The sequence below is a fragment of the Bos javanicus genome, chromosome 21 (genome assembly GCF_032452875.1).
Source record: "Bos javanicus breed banteng chromosome 21, ARS-OSU_banteng_1.0, whole genome shotgun sequence".
Lineage (NCBI taxonomy): Eukaryota > Metazoa > Chordata > Mammalia > Artiodactyla > Bovidae > Bos > Bos javanicus.
This window is the reverse complement of record NC_083888.1, coordinates 31,846,374-31,868,575: the sequence shown is the minus strand read 5'-3', so window position 1 is coordinate 31,868,575 and position 22,202 is coordinate 31,846,374. Positions and strand designations below refer to the sequence as shown.

General features: G+C 38.7%; 1 protein-coding gene across 18 annotated transcripts in view; it reads left to right on the top strand.

Annotated features, from left to right (window-relative positions):
* The window catches only part of PEAK1 (pseudopodium enriched atypical kinase 1), a 313,439-nt gene that overhangs the window by 261,679 nt on the left and 29,558 nt on the right, over positions 1-22,202 (top strand). For all 18 annotated transcript variants that reach the window (XM_061394757.1, XM_061394739.1, XM_061394745.1 and 15 more), the window contains one exon: positions 5,282-5,475. In XM_061394757.1, the coding sequence (XP_061250741.1) occupies positions 5,282-5,475 (194 nt within the window). The remainder of the gene's footprint in view (positions 1-5,281; positions 5,476-22,202) is intronic.

Below are 22,202 nucleotides of genomic sequence, written 5' to 3'. Positions count from 1 at the left end.
GAGCTCAGTCCTGTCAGACTCTACAACCCCATGGACTGCAGCACACCAGGCTTCCCTGTCCTTCACTATCTCCCAGAGTTTGCTCAAATTCATGTCCATTGAGTCAGTGATGCTATCCAGCCATCTCATCCTCTGTCATCCCCTTCTCCTCCTGCCCCCAATCCCTCCCAGCATCAGAGTCTTTTCCAATGAGTCAACTCTTCACATGACACCTCATGTGTACTGGAGTTTCAGCTTTAACATCAGTCCTTCCAAAGAAATCCCAGGGCTGATCTCCTTCAGAATGGACTGGTTGGATCTCCTTGCAGTCCAGGGGTCTCTCAAGAGTCTTCTCCAACACCACAGTTCAAAAGCATCAATTCTTCGGCGCTCAGCCTTCTTCACAGTCCAACTCTCACATCCATACATGACTACTGGAAAAACCATAGTTTTGACTAGATGGATCTTTGTCGGCAAAGTGATGTCTCTGCTTTTTAATACACTATCTAGGCTTGTCATAGCTTTTCTTCCAAGGAGCAAGCATCTTTTAATTTCATGGCTGCAGTAATTTTGGAGCCCAAGAAAATAAAATCTGTCACTGCTTCTACTTTTTCCCCATCTATTTGCAATGAAATATTGGGACTGGATGCCATGATCTTAGTCAGCATGTTGAGTTTTAAGCCAGTTTTTTCACTCTCATCTTTCACCCTCATCAAGAGACTCTTTAGTTCCTCTTTACTTTCTGCCATGAGAGTGGAATCATCTGCGTATCTGAAATTGTTGATATTTCTGCTGGCAATCTTGATTCCAGCTTGTGAGTCATCCAGCCCAGCATTTCACATGATGTATTCTGCATATAAGTTAAATAAACAAAGTGACTATATCCAGACATTACCAAATCTCAGTTGAAAACTAGTCATTATTGAAAAGTTGGTCAGAGTTTGAGGTACAAGGAAATGTGTGTTATCTTCCATCCTGAAAGTGAAACAAATGCTGAGGGTCCAGTAAAAGAGCAGGCAGAGGCAGGGTTTGACCCAGCCTGGTGATCAAGGGTCTAGATGTCAACACCACAGTTACTGCAGACACCCTCTGTTGCATTAGAGAGCTAGGGATTTTCAACAGGAATTTAAATAGCAGGAATAGGAAAGCCTTAACTTCCTTTCTGTGGGCCATTGATCAGGTAATATTTCTGTTTTATAATAATGAATATCAACTTGTACTCATCCTGAAAAAAATCTAGTTACCTTAATCATTATTTGCTACTTTCAAGACATACTAAGATATACTCTATTAGAAATCCTAGTAGATTTCTTATGATATCATTTTAAAGAATTTTTTTACCGTCTATCTCATGGATGAAATGGGGGAAATTTTCATTTTTTTCTTTATCTCCCTCCTGATGTTAGCATCTGGTTTACACAGAAGATCAAAGTAATAGGGAAACAGAACCTGGGTTCCCCGATTCCTGTTCTGGTATTTTCTCCATTACATTGAACATTTCCCAGTGAAATGTCAGTGGTGAACCACTTTGTTGGGAGAAAAAAACCTGTATTCGAAAAGCATCATATTACTATTTTCAAGGGTTTCCTGATTTTATATCTAAATTTGAAACATTTTAAAAAATCAATGGTCAAAAATTATATTCCCTTATAACATTAATGTGCCTAAGATAAATTAAGTATAAAATTTTACTTCCTTTTTTCTTGCTGAACAATTTGTCCATTTATACATAGTGACTGACTCCAGGATTCTTGCCTGGAAAATCCCATGGATAGAGGAGCCTGGTGGGCTACAGTCCATAGAGTCGTAAAGAGTCAAACACAAATGACGTGACTTAGCACACGTGCGCACACATAGTGACTGAATCACCTCCTCTAATGCTGTTCTTGATTCTTTTTCATTTTTTAGTCACAGCATGTTATCACATCTAAGCTTGAACTCTCAAAACTCTCCCTTTCCCTTTTTTTCTCTCTTTTACCGTTTTTGTCAAGCATCAAGACATGACGTATCATTGATGCATTTTTAAAATTCTTCCTCTTAGACACTGTTCTCACTGTAGATGTAGATTAAATGTCTTAACATCCATTTCTAAATCTATGTGATTTAACTTTCACCAGCTCCTTGCACAATTCTTTATAGTTGACAGTTGATTTAATTGGTGATTTAATATACCAGTGCACTTATTTAAAATGTGCTTGTGAAAACTGACCTTTGTGTAGAATATAGGTTGTGCTGCTCAAGTTCTCAAAGAGTTAATAAAACTAGCGTTCACTTTGCTTAGCTTCCTGAAGGTAATTTGGCTCATTTCCCAGACCAAACCCCTAAGGTAAAGGTCAAAGTGCAATGGATTATATTAAGGTGCAGAATTCGAACCTCTTATATCTTGCCCAACTTGTAGTCCTCCAGAACTCAGTGGGAGCTATGGTTCATCAGAGCTTCAGAACATGATTAACAGACTGAAGAAGGCCCTGTAGAATTTCCTTTAATGGGGAGTTGTATGAGTGAGTACAGTGGGTGAGTCTTTAATATTTCTTGCTTTTTAGCATCTGTATTGTGTTTTGAGAACCCTTTTTGAGTACAGAGCCATGTTTCATGTATGTGGAAACAGGCCCAGGGAATTCCTCATGGTTTAATAGCAGTAACTCTTGTAGTTTTTACAATAGGCTTAATAGAAACAGCCCATTCCCTGGGAGGAAAATAGACAAGCAAAGGTGGAGTCGTGGCTTTTTAACTGGGCTTCACCAGTCATTCTTGACAAATGGAAAAGAGAGATTGGGGAAAGAAAGAAAAAAGGCAAGAGCAAGGCTGCAGAGATTAGGAACCTAAAAACACCTTTCTAGAAAGCTCTCAAGTTGACTCTAGAGTAAGAAGAGAGTGTCTGGAGGTTTAATGTTTTTCCTGTCAAAGGGGGATGATATATTTTAATCATTTTATCGCTTTGAAGTTAAAAATGGCTTATATTAACTGTTGCCCAGAGATCATTTCCCCCCTCCTGAAGTGTGTTGATAACTACTCAGTGACCTACAATCTTGATACTAAGTGACATCTGGAGAAGGAAATGGCAACCCACTCCAGTTTTCTTTCCTGGAGAATCCCATGGATAGAGGAGCCTGACAGGCTATACAGTCCATGGGGTCACAAGAGTCGGACACAACTTAGCAATTAAACCACCACCACCAAGTGACATCTGAGAGTGACTCAGAAGTGTCACTTTGCTTTTCTTCACTAATGTATGGAAATAGAGCTCCCTTGCCATCTTGATTTTATGACTCTCCATAGTATGCTCCATACTGGCTTTGTTTTGGGTTGATAACCTATGGCAGCCCATTAGGTTAATAAGAGGCAGCATGCTTTACCATTTAGCTCCTCTTTACATGCACCCTCCTGTTAGCTGTTAGTGAACCAAAGTCTTCCCACCTCACCCCATCTCCAGGAGCCAGATCCCATAATGGTACCTCCCACTCATTGCTTACTCGCAGGATAGAGAGACCTCTATGTCTGCCAGCTTTGGAAGAGTACTTTTGAAGTTGTATATCCAGCAGACTTCCCTGGAAAAGGAAATGGCAACCCACTCCAGAATTCTTGCCAGGAAGATCACTGAACAGAGGAGCCTGGCAAGCTGCAGTCCATGAGGTTGCAAAGAGTCAGACATGACTGAGTGACCACACACAATTTATCCAGTAGACTTAAAGGCTTATTTTCCTGTATATGCATAATTTCCATAATGAAAGATTGACAAGGAAGTGCTCTTCCTTCATCTCTACTCCTTCAAGTCCATAGGTGATATATGTTCTAGTGACACATGATCAAACCAAGTACCTCTTTTAAAGAAACTTGTAAATGTCACCATGACTCACTGCCATTTGAAATTCCAGAAATAACATGTAACAGAGTATAAGATATGTCCTTTCTTTCTTTCTCTTTGCCCATTAAAAAGAAAAAACAGGAAGAAAAGCTGGGGAGTATGTGACAGTCTAAGAATACTTTTAGTAGAACCAGAAACTATTAAATGTGCCTGATTTTGAATTTGTTCCATTGACCAGCCCAATGAGATTTTCTAACTAGGACAGTTTTCTCCACCAGCATTTAATAACCATTCCATCCCCTTGTACTTTATAGCAACAGAGTTGACAGTTCGGATAGGCTAGGATGTGGGGGAGACTAGAAGAGCTAGCTATAAGCGAATGAGCAAGCAGCAGAGAAACAAGATTGGAGAAACAAAAAGCATTATAGATGACCATCCTCTGGTATGTGGCCAGTGGCACGCTTCAGATTCATGTTAGTAGACAAGATTAGCTAGAGAACAGACCTTTCTTTTCCATTTGCCTTGCCTGCTGCATGCATACAGGCAAAGGCTGATGCATCAGTGTCCTCCTGGCAAAAAGGCTTCCTGGCCTCAGTTTACAGAATATAATTGCTTAACTTCCTTATTTAAATCTCAGCTTTATTCCTGATCCTTTACTAAATAGTTTCACAAATACTTGAGTGTGGAATAAAATAAATACTATAAAGTATTTCATATTTGTTATAGTATTATAGCACAGTCCACCCTATTAATTTGTGTGTTCCATATTCGTGGATTCAACCAACTACAGGTTTGAAAATATTACAGGGAAAAAATTTCAGAAATTTCCAAAAATCAAAAATTGATTTTGCCATGCACTGGTAACTATTTACATGGCATTTGCATTGTCTTTACAGCTATTTGCATCACATTTACATTGTATTGGGTATTAGAAGTAATCGTGGGGTGATTTAACATATATGGAATGGTGTATTTGTATATAATACAAATACTGCAGCCATGTTATATAAAGGACTTGAGCATCTGTGGGTTTTGATTTCCTGTGGAGAGTCCTAGAACCCGTCCCCTGAAGATACATACCAAGGGATGACTGTACTATAGTATGGTAAACATAGTAAATATGTTAAATACTTTCTTAAATACTTGAGTATATTTGTCTTCAACTAGTTAAGCATTCATTTCCCTCTATCCCCATTATTGCTAACCTCCTATGTACAAGAAGTTCCCTTCCTTACCTGTTATTCTCAAACTTCCCTCTGAGCCTACTATACCACCCCCACCAAGCTGAATTCTCAGTTAGTATGAATCAGGATAGATAGACATATCACCCTGCGTAAAAGACTGCCTTATCTTCAGACAAGTATGTTGGGGCTTATAACCCATTGCTGTGACTATAGGGCCAGTTATTTACATTTATGGCAAGTATGTGCCTTCCATAAGTCTAAATCTTAGTAGAGACCTTTGAAGCCAGTGTGGTGATGGTCTAATCTGTTTCAGTCACGTGACCCACGAAGTGACAGAGGATTTTTCTCCTCGGGATCCAAGAACTGTTGCTGTGAAGCAAGATGGCGGGGGCTGCACTTCAGTCACACCAGCATTGCACCTACCTGAACTGGAAAGAGAAGAGGAAAAAGAAGACATTTCAGATCCTATGGACCTGAATCCCTGTAGTGCAACATACAGCAATTTAGGTAAGTGCAAATGTCATATAAGTAGTATTTAAACTTTGCCTTTTTATGTACTAGCCAAATGCCATTATTTCCCTAGCGAGATGATTTTTATTGTTTCATGGTGTGAAAGTTGGAAATTGGAGTTATAAATTTTAACTTACATCTGAAAAAGTCATGTATTTAATATGTACTAGGCATGTATTAAACACATTACTATGAGTTCTGTGTCATGCACTAAGAGTTTAACATGGTCCCTGCCATGAGAGACTCACCTGGCGGGAAAGAGATAAGTTAATGACTTCAGTATAATAGGATAAGTGCAGTGATAGAGAATACACACAGAATATTTTTTGTATTACATTGAGGAGGGTGTCAAAAGATGCCTTCCTGGAGATATTCCTTATTGAGCTCATTGACAGAGGCAAAGAAGAGTGTTCCAACCAGAGGCAGCAACATGAGCAAAAAGCAAGGAGATGTGAAACAGCTTGGAACATGTGGACATCACAGCCATTTAGCGTAGCTGAAGTGTGCACTGGAGAGTTAGACAAGGTCATGCATTTCAGGCTAAAACCTAGGTTTTTTGGGTTTTGGCTGTTTGTGGTATTGAATTATTAAAAGGTTTTAAACAGAGGAATGACATGACTAGATTTGTGTTTTAGAACATCCACTGCAGTCTGCCATGTGAGGATGGATTAGAGGTGAATTATTTGGTAGCAGAAAGTCTGGTAGTTGGGTACTATTGCAGGACCACAGAAAAGGATGAGAAAGAAAGGCCTCAACTAAGATAATGAGAAGGGGAACAGTGGACAGATTTAAGAGATATTTGAGAGGTAAAATACCTTGGTAGTTACCTGGATGTGAATGATATAAAGAATCTATAATATATCGCAGATTTCTTACTTGGTGCTAGTGGACTCAAAGAGGTAAGATCCCAATTATTGGAGGTGTTTAGGCAGAGCCTGAGGGATCATCTTTCAGAGATGCAGTGAAGGAGAATCCTGCACTACAAACAGGGTTGAACTAAATTATCTCTAATGTACCTGTTAATGCAAAGATTCTTCCACTTTGAAATCATCTTCACTCTTCTTTCTTGAGTGCCCAGTGACTTCTGATCACACTTTCTCCCTTCCTTGAGTGTCACAGAGTTTCCTTCCTTCTGAAAAGCAAAGCTTGGGGCTGGACAAGGATTTCTTAGTCCTCTTCTCCCATGAAGTCAGGAGAGATGAGTAGCATGAGCTTGACTGCCACATGCATGGCACTAGTAAGATTCTTATGGACTACTGGCCAATTCTTCTGTCTAGTTTCTCACCTCCTTTCTTTGTCTTTTTTCTCTAGCAGGTTCTTGTAAGGAAAAGTCATTCTAAGATCAGCTAGTGTACTTGGAAATAAGGGCATCTTAATTGGAGAAGGAAATGGCAACCCACTCCAGTGTTCTTGCCTGGAGAATCCCAGGGACAGGCGAGCCTGGTGGGCTGCCGTCTATGGGGTCGCACAGAGTCGGACACGACTGAGGCGACTTAGCAGCAGCAGCAGCAGCAGCAAGAAGACCAAAAGGTTAGATAAAACTAGGAGAAATGCTTTACTGTGTCCTTTTGGGAAACTCAAATCATAACAACCCACATGCAGCTGAAAACACATTCCATAAGGAGAAGACTTCCATTCTAAGTTCCCAAAGTATTCTGTGATTTGTGGTTGGGGGAGAGTACACCCTTGCAGTTTACCCAAGCAACCATCTTGGATACCATCTTCTAGTGGGAATAGATTTTATAGTCACAGAGCTTACTGAACTTTTCCCATTCTTTTACATTTTATGAAACATTAAAAAATGAGAATTTTATTTTTTATTTACTATATACTCTCAGCGTATATATCAGAAATTACATTTCAGACATTCTTACTGCACCAAAATTTCTTTCATGATGTCCTCAGTAGATATATGCAAACTTTTACTAATTGTGTGTTATCTTATGGAATCTTTTCTTTAAAAATATCCATTAGCCTGCATCAGTTAAAGTTAACTATTTTATCTTATTATCTTCTCAGTTATATAGATTTTTAGAAAAATAGAGCATTACTTTCATGAATATGCCAAGTGCCTTACGTATATTAACTCATTTAATCCTCACAACAACCTTGGGAATTATTATCTCCATTTTTCAGATGAAGAAAGTACATCAGAGTACATTACCCAAAGTCACAGAACCAGTAAGGACTGAATCAAGATTGGAACCCAGTTTGTCTATATTACTAGACTAAAATGAGTATAAACACTAAATTCTTGAAAGATACTGAAAGGCTGCAAGTGTTTCCATTTTTAAGTCATCCACTTTGAGAGACAAACTTTAAGACATTTTTTGTAAAAGATTTGATTAGAGTACAAAAATACTAAGTTACAGATGCCCCATCAGAAAAATAACTTTCTTTCTACCTGTTGCTTTACTTTTAAAAGCATGTGATGCTTATAAAATGTTGCCTAGCCTTCCTTAAGTGGCAATGCTTGACTCCATAGGATATGGTACATGGCTTTACTATGTAAGTACAATAATAACTGAATAATAGATAGAGTTGGCTCCATCAGTTCTACAAACTGGTAGGGTTTTTGTTGTTGTTGTGTTGGTATTGCTAGTTTTCCTAATGGAACAGTATTTTAGGTGGCATCTGGAACGTACCTTTTTTAATATTTTCAATAAATCATTTGCATGAAGTTTTAAACTATCCCTTGGAGTAATTTCTTAGGATTTGATGCCTTGGTAGCTTAAAAAAAAAAAAAAAGAAGTTATGTGTTTTAAGACCAAAAGGAAACAAAACCTCTTAATGTAATAACTTCACATCCTTTTAAAGATTCTAGAATCACTCCACAAACACATTCTTTCTTTCTTGTTTTTTCATTTTTTCTTAGTCTTCTTCTTTAAAAAAAAAAATGAATCAGAGAACATATGATCTGATGTAAGAAACTGACAGAGGGAAGTTAAGGATTACTGTAATGTTTCGTTATGGAATTTATTTCTGAAAACTGCATTGTTAAAAGTAGGCTTAGGAAGCAGTGTTATGCTTTATTTTTTTTTTTTTTCTTAGTAGGAAAAAACATAGGTTTGGGGGAATCAGACAAGTTTGGGTTCTTATGACAGCTGTATCACTGCCTGCCTGCATGACTGTGGGTCAGTTATTTACCATTCTTGAGCTTCAATTTCCTCATCTGACATGAGAGAATTAGTAGCATCTGCTTTGTAGGGCTGATGGCAAAAGAAGTGCTTGGTTCATAGAAGAGCTTAATAATTGTCAAGTTCCCTTATTTCTACCCCAAAATATACTGCTGCTTTCATTTGTCAATGTGTTTGATGTGCTAGCCAGAAAATGTAGAATAAAGTAGAAATAATCTTAAATGTTTATTAGAAATGTTGACTAAATGGAGCAACAAAATGTAAGTCCAAAAAGCTGTGAGCTGCTTGTGCAACTGATGACGGATAGAGTGAAACGTAGTGAGGAGACAGGACCCCCGAGGTGGCCAGCGGGGGCCAGAGGAGATATGACAGATAACAGCGATGGACTGTGGCAGGCCTGGTGCCCCAGGTCTGCTCGTTGTGGCAAAACAGAGGGCCATGGCAGAAGAGAAGGGAAAATATCGCAACACATCCCTTATATGTGGAATCTGAAAAGAAATGGTACAAATGAACTTATTTACAAAACAGAAACAGACTTAGAGAATGAGCTTAGGGTTGCCAGAGGGTGGGCATGAATGGGGGAAATGGTCATTTGGGAGTCTGGAATGGACACGTACACATGCTGTACTTAGAGTGGATAACGAACAAGGACCTACTGTATAACACATGGACTCTACTCAGTGTTATTTGGCAGCCTGGATGGGAGGGGAGTTTGGGGGAGAATGGATACATGTATATATATGGGTGAGCCCCTTTGCTATACTCAAAATAAAAAGCTTAAAAAAAACAAAAGGGACATGGTTTGAACTTGTTCTGTACTTCTCACATTTCTTAGATAGTTTGGAAAACTAATAAATCAAAAAACAACAACAGCAACAAAAAACAACTGGACTGGAATAGACCTTGATTGTTGTTGTTGATGTTTAGTCACTAAGTCATGTCCAGCTCTTTTGTGACCCCATGGACTGTGGCCCACCACGCTCCTCTGTCCATGGGATTTCCCAGGCAAGACTACTAGAGTGGGTTGCCATTTCCTTCTCCAGGGTATCTTCCTGACCCAGGGATTGAACCCATGTCTCCTGCATTGGCAGGCAGATTCTTTAGCGCTGAGTCACCTGGGAAGCCCAGGCCCTGATTACCTTACTTCAGAATCTCCCCCTAGACCTCCACCCTTGGGACAGCTTCCTTTCTCCACGGTGGTACAACAAGAACTGTTGTGCTTCAACCATTCCTACAAAACGCTACTGACTTATGCAAACCATTCGTTTTTTTTATCTCAGAGATCCTTCTCCAGGGTTAATTCAGCTGCATTTTTTCCTCCGTAACATAAATAAAAGCAAACTTTATTTTGTTTATAACTGGGTTAATTATTAGATTTTAGAGCTTTACTGTACAGTATGGTAGCCCCTAGCCACAGATGGCTATTTAAAATTAAATTCATTAAAATATAGATAAAAAGTCAGTTCCTCAGTGTCACTAACAACATTTCCAGTGCTCAATAGCCACATGTGGCTAGTAATTACTGTATTCAGCATGCGGATACAGAACGTGTTTATCATCACAGGAAGTTTGACTGGACAGCACTGATTTAAAGAATTTGTTATTTGGTGGATTTGTATTGTGTTCTGCAGGCACAAAAATCATGATTGGCTTTTGTGCACTCGACAGGTCCTTAGGAAGGTTGCCCCTTGCAAAGTGATGGTTTTCCTCTGGGCGACAGTGACGTGAAATCACCAAACACCCTGACCTATAATACCTTAATACCCCAAGCTGAATTTAGCAGGGTATCTGCCATTCAAAATGATTTCCTGAACAAGTGATAGAAAGTTTTTTTTAATCAGACCTTCAACATTTCCACCATGTTTCTTATGTCTATCTCAAAGTATCTAGAAGAATTATCACTATATTTTTATGTGGCGCACTTGGCTTCTTTATCAGCGCACTAAAATCAGGAGCTTGTAATGACTTCTACTCTGCTGGAAATTAGTTGGTGACTTTAGCTCTCCTTCACTCACTTTGTAACTAAGTACTCTAGACATTACTTTTTTAGAGAGATCTTTCCAGTCTCCCTTTACTGGACAGAGTTTTGGCCTGTTCCTCCTTCTTTATGCCTACAACCTAACATGTTATCTAAAACACATAGAAGGTGCTAAGAACACGTTTGAATGAATGTGTCAAAAATGACTTAGCATTTGATTTTGTAAGATTCAGTTTACAGAAACTGAGCTCTCCTGAGGAAACTGCATATAGGAAAATTTCAAGTCCTATTTTATATGTTCCATTTATCAGCTAACTCTTTTTTCTAAAATGAGACTCGATCAGGGGTTTCCCAGTTAAGGAATTATGTAAGCCATACCTCAGTTTGGGGCTTCTCTGATAGCTTAGTTGGTAAAGAATCCACCTGCAATGCTGGAGACCCTGGCTCAATTCCTGGGTCAGGAAGATCTGCTGGAGAAGGGATAGGCTACCCACTCCTGTATTCTTGGGCTTCCCTTGTGGCTCAGCTGGTAAAGAATCCGCCTGCATTGCAGGAGACCTGGGTTTGATCCCTGGGTTGGGAATATCCCCTGGAGAAGGGAAAGACTACCCACTCCAGTACTCTGGTCTGGAGAATTCCAAGGACTGTATAGTCCATGGGGTCGAAAAGAGTTGGACATGACTAAGCAACTTTCACTTTCATACCTCCGTTTCCTTTCCATGTGAAACTGTTCACATTCCTCATCTGACTTACGTAGAACATCTCCTTAAGGCTGCACCTATCAAACACTGAAAGAAAACACTTAAAAGGCTTCTATGCCCAGAAATTCCTTTGGCAATGTATTGACCATCAGTGTGAAATTTTAAAGGTTAGTTATATTTAAAGGAATGTTATTACATCGCCAGCCTTGTTGTGCGTGCATGCCTGCTCAGTAGCTCAGTTGTGTCCAACTCTTTATGACTTCATGGACTGTAGCCCACCAGGCTCCTCTGTTCATGGAATTTTCCAGGCAAGAATACTGGGGTGGGTTGCCATTTCCTACTCCACTTGATGTTGTAATTATGGAGTAATGTCATCATAAATGGCAGCTTTAAAAAAAAATTGTTCTGAAGAATATATTACCATTCATTCATTTATTCAACTAATAATTATTGAGGCATAACAAATAATTCTGTGGGCCAGACATTATGCCACATAATACAAAGTTAATTATTTGAACCAAAGATTAAAGAATTGCACATTTTTAGATTATCTGGATATTTTTTAAAAAGTGAGAGTGACAGCTTTGAACATTTGTTTGTGCATTTGTTGTACTTCCTAAAAATGTAATTATCTCTATTTAAAAAGAAACCATAGGCTGTGTTCCTATCTTTTAAGTTGGCTGCATTCACAATTTAAAAATAGTTTCCCATGTGTACTGGAATTTGTTGGCAGAGTACAATATTTAAATTACATAGATAACTTACCCCCAAATAAATAATCTCTTGTTCTTGGAGAGGTTCTCACTAATGCAAGCTTTAAAAAACTGAGTCTGTCAGCTGCTACACCACTGACATTCTTTTAAACTGGTCCATGCATCACTTTATTTGAAGCTAAGCCTGAGCCTAAAGTGATCTTGAAGCTTTGTTTTATCATTTGGCGTGAAGTTGATGTCCCCTGTGGTTTGCCAGTTGGTGCCTCCATTTAACTGTGCTGGAACCTAGCACAGTGGTAATGCCCAGGTAGCTTAGGACCCTTCCTCCTAAGCTGCTGAGGCCTACTGCAAGGGGTGATGCAGTGAGTGCTGGAGCCAGTCAAGGAGAGGCTACTCATCGGACAAGGCTGGTGCTCAGTATGTGTGGCATCTATTTCCAGGGCACCTTTCCCAGTTAGTGATGACCGTCTCTTCTGTTATCCTCTCCCTTCCTGTTCTCATCAGTGTTGTTTGTCATGAGCCCTGGGAAAAGATTCAGGATGAAGACTGAAACTACAGTTTAAGTAGAAAAGTATATTCCACTTATTTTGGCTTTGACACTTTCATTTGTTGAGTGCCAGCTGTCTCCTGCGAGCCAGGCGAGGCACTGGGAATACTAGTGCATATTTAAAGGGTCCATGAAAGCCCCTGCCTGGGATGGTCTCAGAGAAGGTCACTAGTTTTAAGCTCAAAAGAGTAGCTATTTGCCAGACTAACAAGGGAGAACATTCCACGTAGAAGGAAGAGTATGCACAAAGGCCTGAAGCTTGATAGAAAAATGAATGTTTGGTTAACTACAAGTACATAATTAAAGGTAGCTAAAGTGCTGAGTGAGGGAGGCAGAGTTGGCAAAATGGGGCAGAGTGGAAAAGCAAGGCCAAATCATAAATGGTATGTATGTATCACAGTGAGTGTATCTTTTTCAACAGGAAATGGAGAGCCGCGTGATCAGGATTTCTTAAAGATCATTCTGGAAGCTACTTACAGGATGACTTGAGGCAGGGAGACTGACCAGGAGACCATGACATTCCTGTCTTACTGGGATAAGGAGCTAATTGTACTCACAAACACACTGTCTCTGTCTAAATGGGTCATTCTTAAGTGCCTTTAATCCCTGGCACCCTGAGATGATAGTCATTGTCAGGTTTTAAGCAAACATTTGTTGTGATTTTTCCCAAATGTGTCTTCAAATCATGGTGCCTTACAGTAGATCTCTATTGATGTAATTATTATTTTGAGTTTTTCACTGTATAATCATCTTTAAAATGTTGATATTTAGAGATAATAGTTTTCTTATTTGTTTTCTATTGTTAAACCAATTGTGTAAGTTTTTAGAGCCCATATCAATTATTTTCCTTCCTGAGGAGTTTTAAACATCCTTTTTGCTTCTTTGAAGTAGTGTCAGTAAATTATTGCTTTTTAATCCATCTTTCATCATTTGCTTTTCAGAAAGTGATATAAGGCCTTATTTGTCAGTCTGAAGACATTTTTAAGTGAAGAAAAAATATAAAGATAGAGTTTAGAAACTCAAAAAGAAAGGAAAGTAGGGATTGAGTATGGTTTTGTCAAACATATTTGTCCAAAAGAACATTTTAGTCTATAGCAAGGCAAGATTTAGAACACATTCTTTTTTTTTTTTCCTGTTTAGAGAGCTGGCATGCCACAAAAATGTAGAGTATGTGATGTTATATCAAGCCTGCTGAAAGCTGAGCTTAGTGTCTGGTCCCAGAGGCTTGAGAAGAATGTACAGGATTAAAAGTTTAAAATAAAAACAGCTAAGATACCAAGCTTTTAAAACATTGACCCAAATGATTGGAATTCAGTTAGGAGAACTTGTTCTTCTCAGAAGAAAAAAAACTTAGGACACTTTCAGACTTGGGCAAATGCCTTGACCTTGCATGGGCTGTAAAACGTTCATGGTTTCATTTGGAATGCAAACGTTTCTGATTCCCATGTGGAAATCTTAGCTCCCAGGAGATCATGTCCCACTGTTTGGAGAGAGAAGCCACTATTAATTATCTTTGTTTCCTTGCTGCCTTGGCTGCCCATTTTCGTTTTGGAATGATGACCAGCTCTGCTGACACTGTCCTTCAGTCTGGCAGCTGTTTCCTGCACACCTGCTGCGTGTCTCACACCGCGCCAGAGGTTCCAAGGGAGTGTAAAAAAAACGAAAATACACACAATATAAAAAGCTAAAAATGCTATCATAAAGTGAAAAGTGGTAAGAGAACACAGAAGAAGAAGTGATGGCTCCCCACTTGTGGGTGGGGAGTAGAGAGGAGGGATGGCTTCAGTAGAGATGGGGCTCCCTTGGTGGCTCAGATGGTAAAGAGTCTGCCTGCAATGCAGGAGACCCGGGTTCAGAAGATCCTCTGGAGGAGGGCATGGCAACTCACTCCAGTGTTCTTGCCTGGAGAATCTCCATGGACAGAGAAGCCTGGTGGGCTACAGTCCATGGGGTCGCAAAGAGTGAGACACGACTGAGTGACTAATACTTTCACTTTCACTTTAGGATGGAAGAACACCTTTACTAAGGCAGAGATATAAAAGTAAAAACAGGGAACCTATTAAAAGAATAGGAATTGAGCGATTCTTATGGGAAGGTTGATGAGAAATAGTGACAGATAAGACTGATAGCCTTGCCCAACTTCCTGAATAGTTTGGACTTTATTCTGAAGGTGGTGGGAAGTGGCGTAATCAGCCCTCTTGCACCTCCTGATATGCGTGAAAGAGCTGCTGATGGTGTTAGAACTTGCCTCACCTGTCAGTTCTGAGGTCATTTAAAAGAAAAGGAAAAAGAAAGCACTTTTGGAATCCTTCATTCCTTGGTTTTCATGACTGTTCTTATTTAGAAAAAAAAAATGGAAAGAAAATGGCCATCCCATAAAGATTCTCACGGGAAGGAGTGAGAATAGGCTCATGTTTCTAGGTTTTGCTTTTTGTTCATTATTAATTCATTCCTTCCATTCCCCCCTCAGCCAGACTCTTTGCTTTGTCCTGGGCTATAAATGAGCCAAGTGTCTGCCCTCAATGATTACACCCATGGGGAATTCATATAGGGACACAAGTCAAGTATTCTAAGTGCTTAAGACAGAAATATTCACATAATACATCTGAGGTCCCCAGGAAGGAGAGGTCAATTTTGCAATTTTGAAGTGGAGTAAGAAACATTCCTCAGAGGCAGAACATTTAAAGATGAGTGGAGAGAGAAACCATTCCCGGAAGAGGGTCAATAAGAGAACAGACACAGAGCATGAAGTAGCCAAGAGTGCTGGGGAAACCACAAGCAGTTTGGTAGCTCGATTTAGGACACACGGGAAAATGCCGTGAGAGAAACAGAACAACCAGGGCTGGGTCATAAGAGGCTTTCTTTCTGTGCTGAAGCAACAAAACTCCATCCTCAGGATCAAGTCCAAATTCTCAAGGACAGAATTTTTGAAGTACAGGAGGAGTGCCATGATCAGATTTGGTGTTTGAATAAAGTCTCTAATGGTTAGTGTGGTGAAGGAAGAAAAACTGAAGACAGTGGTTTCAGAAGACTGCCACAGTAGTCAGGCCAGGAAGATAAGCTGCTGGTGCAGTTCACCGCTTCTAACCTCCTGCATCTTCTGAGTCAGCAAATGGAAAATGAAGGTTTGTTACAAAGCCTATTTCTGTCATCTTGTAAATGAACTATGGTTTTGACTTCACACATTAGCTGAGGCAGAATAGAGCTGGGACAGCACCAGGAGGGAGGCCTCGCCATCACAGAAAGAGTTCAATAAATGCCAAGCCCCTATATCTTTTGTGATGTTAAGAGCACAGAATAATGGGAAGATATGACTGAAAACTGAATTTATGATGGTTTCTAAGACTGAATTGTTGATTCGCTTTAATATTTAGATACAATTTATATACCATAAAATTCACCCTTCTTGACTGTGCAGTTCAATGAGTTTTAGTTTATTAATAGAATTATACGACCACTACCAGTATCTAATTCCAAAACATTTTCATCACCTCAACACAATTGTTGCTGTTGAGTCGCTAAGTGTTGTCTGACTCTGTTGCAACCCCGTGGACTGTACCCTGCCAGGTTCCTCTGTCCATTGGATTTCCCAGGCAAGAATGCTAGAGTGGGTTACCCATACCCTTCTCCAGGGGATCTTCCCAACCCAGGGATTGAACCTGCCCCTCCTACTTTGGCAGGTGGATTCTTTACCACTGAGCCACCTGGGAAGCCTACCCCAAACAGAAAGCCATTAACAGTTGTTTCCATTCTCCCTTTTCCCTGGCTGTGGCAACCACTAATTTGCTTTCTATCTCTATGGATTTATGTGTTTCTAAATATTTCATATGATATATGGTCTTTTATTACTGGGTTCTCTCACTTAGCATAATGTTTCTAAGGTTCATACAGATTGTAGCACACATCAGGGCTTAATTTCTTTTATGGCTGAATAATATGAAGAACAAGCTGGAATCAAGATTGCCGGGAGAAATATCAATAACCTCAGATACTCAGATGACACCACCCTTATGGCAGAAAGTGAAGAGGAACTGAAGAGCCTCTTGATGAAAGTAAAAGAGGAGAGTGAAAAAGCTGGCTTAAAACTCAACATTCAAAAAATTAAGATCATGGCATCTGATCCCATCACTTCATGGCAAATAGCTTGGGAAACAATGGAAACAGTGAGAGACTCTTCTCTTGGGCTCCAAAATCACTGCAGGTGGTGACTGCAGACATAAAATTAAAAGATGCTTGCTCCTTGGAAGAAAACTATGACCAACACAGACAACATTTTAAAAAGCAGAGACATTACTTTGCCAACAAAGGTCCATCTAGTCAAAGCTATGGTTTTCCAGTATCCATGTATGGATGTGAGAGTTGAACTGTAAAGAAAGCTGAGTGCCAAAGAATTGATGCTTTTGAACTGTGGTGTTGGAGAAGACTCTTAAGAGTCCCTTGGACTGCAAGGAGATCCAACCAGTCCATCCTAAAGGAAATCAGTCCTGACTCTTCATTGGAAGGACTGATGCTGAAGCCGAAACTCCAATACTTTGGCCACTTGATGCAAAGAACTGACTCATTGGAAAAGACCCCGATGCTGGGAAAGATTGAAGGCAGGAGGAAAGGGGACGACAGAGGATGAGATGGTTGGATGGCATCACTGACTCAGTGGACATTAGTTTGAGCAAGCTGTGGAAGTTGGTGATGGACAGGGAAGCTTGGCTTGCTGTAGTCCATGAGGTCACAAAGAGTCAGACACGACATAGTGACTGAACCGAACTGAATATTATGTTGTGTGGCTATGCTACATTTTGTTTATCCATTCATCAGTTAATGCACATCTGAGTTGTTTCCACTTTTGGGCTCTTGTATGCAAATGTTGCCGTGAACATTTGAATACAAGTTCTTGTGTGGACATATGTTTTCATTTCTCTCAGATATATCCCTAGGATTAGAAATTCTGGATCATGTGTAACTGTTTTACTTTCTGAATAACTAACAAACCATTTTCATGGTTGCATCATTTAGATTCCCACTAGCAATGTATGAAGGTTTGAATTTCTCCATATCTTTACTGATACTTGTTCATCTATTTTATTAAAGCTAGCTTAATGGATATAAAGTGATGTCTTGTGGTTTTGGTTTGCATATACCTAGTGAGAAATGCTGAGCATCTTTATACATGCTTTTTGGCTATTTGTATATCTTCTTTGGAGTAATGTCTATGCAGATCCTTTGCCTGCTTTTTAAAAAAAAATATTTATTTAGTTGGCTGCTTTCAGTCTTAGTTGCATCATGTGGGATCGTCTGTTGCAATGCATGGACTTAGTTGCTCCATGGCATGTGGGATCTTAGTTCCCCAACCAGGGATTGAACTCACATCCCTTTCATTGCAAGGCAGATTCTCAACCACTGGCTCACCAGGGAATTCCCACTTTGACCACTTTTAATGGATTCTTTATCTTTTCATTGTTAGAGTTATTTATAAATTCTGGATACAAGTCTCTTATTGGATATATGATTTGCTCATGTTCTGTCCTATTCTAAGGGTTATGTTTTCACTTTTTTTTTTTAATTTTATTTTATTAAATTTTACAATATTGTATTGGTTTTGCCATATATCAAAATGAATCTGCCACAGATATACATGTGTTCCCCATCCTGAACACTCCTCCCTCCTCCCCATACCATCCCTCTGGGTTGTCCCAGTGCACCAGCCCCAAGCATCCAGTATCATGCATCGAACCTGGACTGGCAGCTCGTTTCATATATAATATTATACATATTTCAATGCCATTCTTCCAAATCATCCCACCCTCTCCCTCTCCCACAGAGTCCAAAAGACTGTTCTATACATCAGTGTCCCTTTTGCTGTCTCGTATACAGGGTTATTGTTACCATCTTTCTAAATTCCATATATATGCGTTAGTATACTGTATTGGTGTTTTTCTTTCTGGCTTACTTCACTCTGTATAATAGGCTCCAGTTTCATCCACCTCATTAGAACTGATTCAAATGTATTCTTTTTAATGGCCGAGTAATACTCCATTGAGTATATGTACCACAGCTTTCTTATCCATTCATCTACTGATGGACATCTAGGTTGCTTCCATGTCCTGGCCATTATAAACAGTGCTGCGATGAACATTGGGGTACACGTGTCTCTTTCAATTCTGGTTTCCTCGGTGTGTATGTCCAGCAGTGGGATTGCTGGGTCATAAGGCAGTTCTATTTCCAGTTTTTTAAGGAATCTCCACACTGTTCTCCATAGTGGCTGTACTAGTTTGCATTCCCACCAACAGTGTAAGAGGGTTCCCTTTTCTGCACACCCTCTCCAGCATTTATTGCTTGTAGACTTTTGGATCGCAGCCATTCTGACTGGTGTGAAATGGTACCTCATAGTGGTTTTGATTTGCATTTCTCTGATAATGAGTGATGTTGAGCATGTTTTCACTTTTTTAAAATTGACCTTTGAAGCACAAAAGTTTTTCATTTTTATGAGTTCCAATTTATTGATTTTTGGTTACTTGTGCTTTAGGTATTTTATTTAAGAAATAATTGCCATGGTCGAAAAACTTTACTCCTATGTTTTCTTCTAGGAGTTTGATAGATTTAGTTTTTAACATTTAGATCTTTCATATATTTTGAGTTAATTTTGTATATACTATAATGTAGGGGTTCAACTCCATTCTTTTGCATGTGGATACCAAGTTGTCCCAGCACCATTTGTTGAAAAGCCTCTCTTTCCCTATTGAATTGTCTTGGCATCCTTGTTGAAAATCAGTTAACTGTAAATGTAGGAGTTTATTTCTGGACTCTCACTTCTATTCCATCCGTCTGTATGTCTATTCTTATGCTGGCCCCATAGTTTTTGGTTGTTGTAGTTGTGAAGTACATTTTGAAGTTGGGAAATGTAGGTTCTTTGTTCTGTTTTTTAAGATTTGAGTGGGGAGAGGGCCTCCTCTAGATCTGTTGTGATTCCATATGAATTTTAGGATCATTCTGTCAATTTCTGCCAGAAAGCTAGCTGGGGTTTTGATATGAGTGACATTAAATTTTCAGAGGAAAAATTTGAGGAATATTTCCATATTAACATATAAAGTCTGATCCATGAACATAAAATTTCTTTTTATTTATATAGATCATTAATGTCTTTCATCAAAGTTTTTAGTGCCCAAGTAATTTTAGTGTACAAGTCTTACACTTACTTTGCTAAATATTTTTCTAAATATTTTTGATGATATTATAAATGCAGTTGTTTTCTTCATTTAACTTTGGGATTATTCATTGCTAGTATATGGAAATACAGTTGAGTTTTTATATTGATCATAAGTCCTGCAATCTTGCTGAACTGGTATATTAGTTCTCATTTTTTTGTGGACTCTTTAGGCTTTCCTGTGTACAAGATTATGTCATCTGTGAATAGAGATAGTTTTATTTCTTTTCCAATCTGGATGTTTTTATTTCTTTCTTTTTTTTTTTTTTTTCCCATAATTTCCCTGTCTAGGTTCTCCAGTACAATGTAGGATAGAAAAAACAAGAATGGGGATCTTTGTTTTGTTTCTGATCTTAGTCGGGGAAAACCTAGGCTTTTACCATTAAGTATGATTTAGCTCTTGGTTTTTCATAGGCGCCCTGTATCAGAACGAGGATGAGCCCTTCTTTTTCCAGCTTGTTCAGTATTTTTATCTTGATAAATATTGGATTTTATGAAATTCTTTTTTCTTCTTCCATTGATCTGACCATGTAAGGTTTTTTCCTCCTCTCTTTGTTTTATTTACATTATATATGACATGGATTGGTTTTTAGATATTAAACCAACCTTGCATTTCTGGGATAAATCCAAATTTGTTGTGGTGTGTTATCCTTTTTATATATTGCTTGATTCAGTTTGCTAGTATTTTGTGAGGATTTCTGTGTCTAGTAATAAGGGATATTAGTGTATTGGTTTCTTTCTCTTATTTTGTTATATAGGTAATATTGGCCTATCGTAGATTTCAAGTTGGTAAGTATTCCTTCCACTTCTATTTACTGGAAAAGTTAATGGAAGATTGGTTTTAATACTTCTTTAAACATTTGGTAGAATTCATCAGTGAAGCCGATATGGTCTTAGACTTTTCTTGGTGGGAATTTCATAAATTTCTAATTCAATATCTTCACTTGATATAGGTACCTATACAGTTTTGCCTGTTTTTCTCTTTTAGCCCTAAATATTTATTCCTTTAGTCACTCAAGAAATATTTATTAAGCATCTATTATAATTAGGCCCTGTTTCTTAACATAAAGGGTACAACAATGAGTAAAACAAATGTCCTGGCCCTCTTAGAGCTTAGCATTCTCATATTCCTTCTCTCTCTCTGTCTTATGCTGTCTATATATACATATTTTTTTATTTATATGTAATGTAGCTCAGTTCTTTGTAAAAGAATATTGCTACATGCCATTTGTGGGGAAAGAGGGTTCTTAGGTTTGCTTATATATTGTCATAGTTTATATAAACTCTTTAAGTGTTCTTGAAGTGGATTGCGTGCATGGGAAATGGAGTTTAGTGTTATTATAATCACAGTTTATATTGGTGCTTCCCCTTGGCATTGCTACAAGGACATGATTTTTAATAAAAACAAACCACCATCCTTATTCATTATCATCCTCAAGACCTTCCAGTGCCTTCCGTTCAGTCTGATCAGTAGTAAGAACATAGATTCCTAGGCCTGCTATAATAAAGTACCACAAACTGGGGGCTTAAAACGAGAGAAATTTATTCTCCTGTAGTTCTGGCAACTTGGAGCAGAAATTAAGGTGTTACCAAGACCATATTCCCTCCGAGATTCTGGGTAGAATCCTCCCTTATTTCTTCTTAGCATCTGGTGGTGGCCATGAATCCTTAGCATCCTTGGCATGCAACTGCATTACTCCAAGCAATGCCTCTGTGACGGCATGGTATTCTCCCTGTGTCTTCATATGACATTCCCCCTTCTTATAAGGACACCAGCCATATTGGATTGAGGCCTACCTTAATGACTTCATTAAGAAGTCATTGGATGCTTGATTACCTTAACTTGATTACCTCTACAAAGACTATTTTTGAATAAGGTCATATTTAGAAGTACCATAAGTATATTTTGGGGGAAAGGATGTAATTCCACCCATAATAGAGCATTATGTTTTAACTCTGAAATATTGAGTGACTATTTCACTTTAATAACATTACTAATTCTAATAACTTTTATTAAAACTTCATGGTATATTTCTAAGTCTTTAAAAAAAATAATGCCCCATCCCCATTATAAGGCCTGAAGGTATCACTGATTCATCCATACATGTTTTATCTTCTAAGCATAAATTCTGGAAAGGAAACAAAGGTGATTGTTTCTGTAACTGAAGCTTGTTGTCAGAGAAGTTCAAATGTAGCATCTCTCAAATCTCAGTTTATATTCCCCCCCAAATAAAACAGAATCATGTAAGAGTTTGTGGGTGATGTTTGAAACAGCAGTTGCCTGCTCATACACATGGTTTCCCTTACCACAATCTCAGAGGTCTTTATACATAGACCAGTTTAAGTGGTGCCAGAAGCCATCTCTGTAGGGAAATGAAATAGCATGGTTTATGAAATTGTGTTTGTTTGTTTTGGATGGAGAATGACAAGTGTTGTATACAGTATAATAC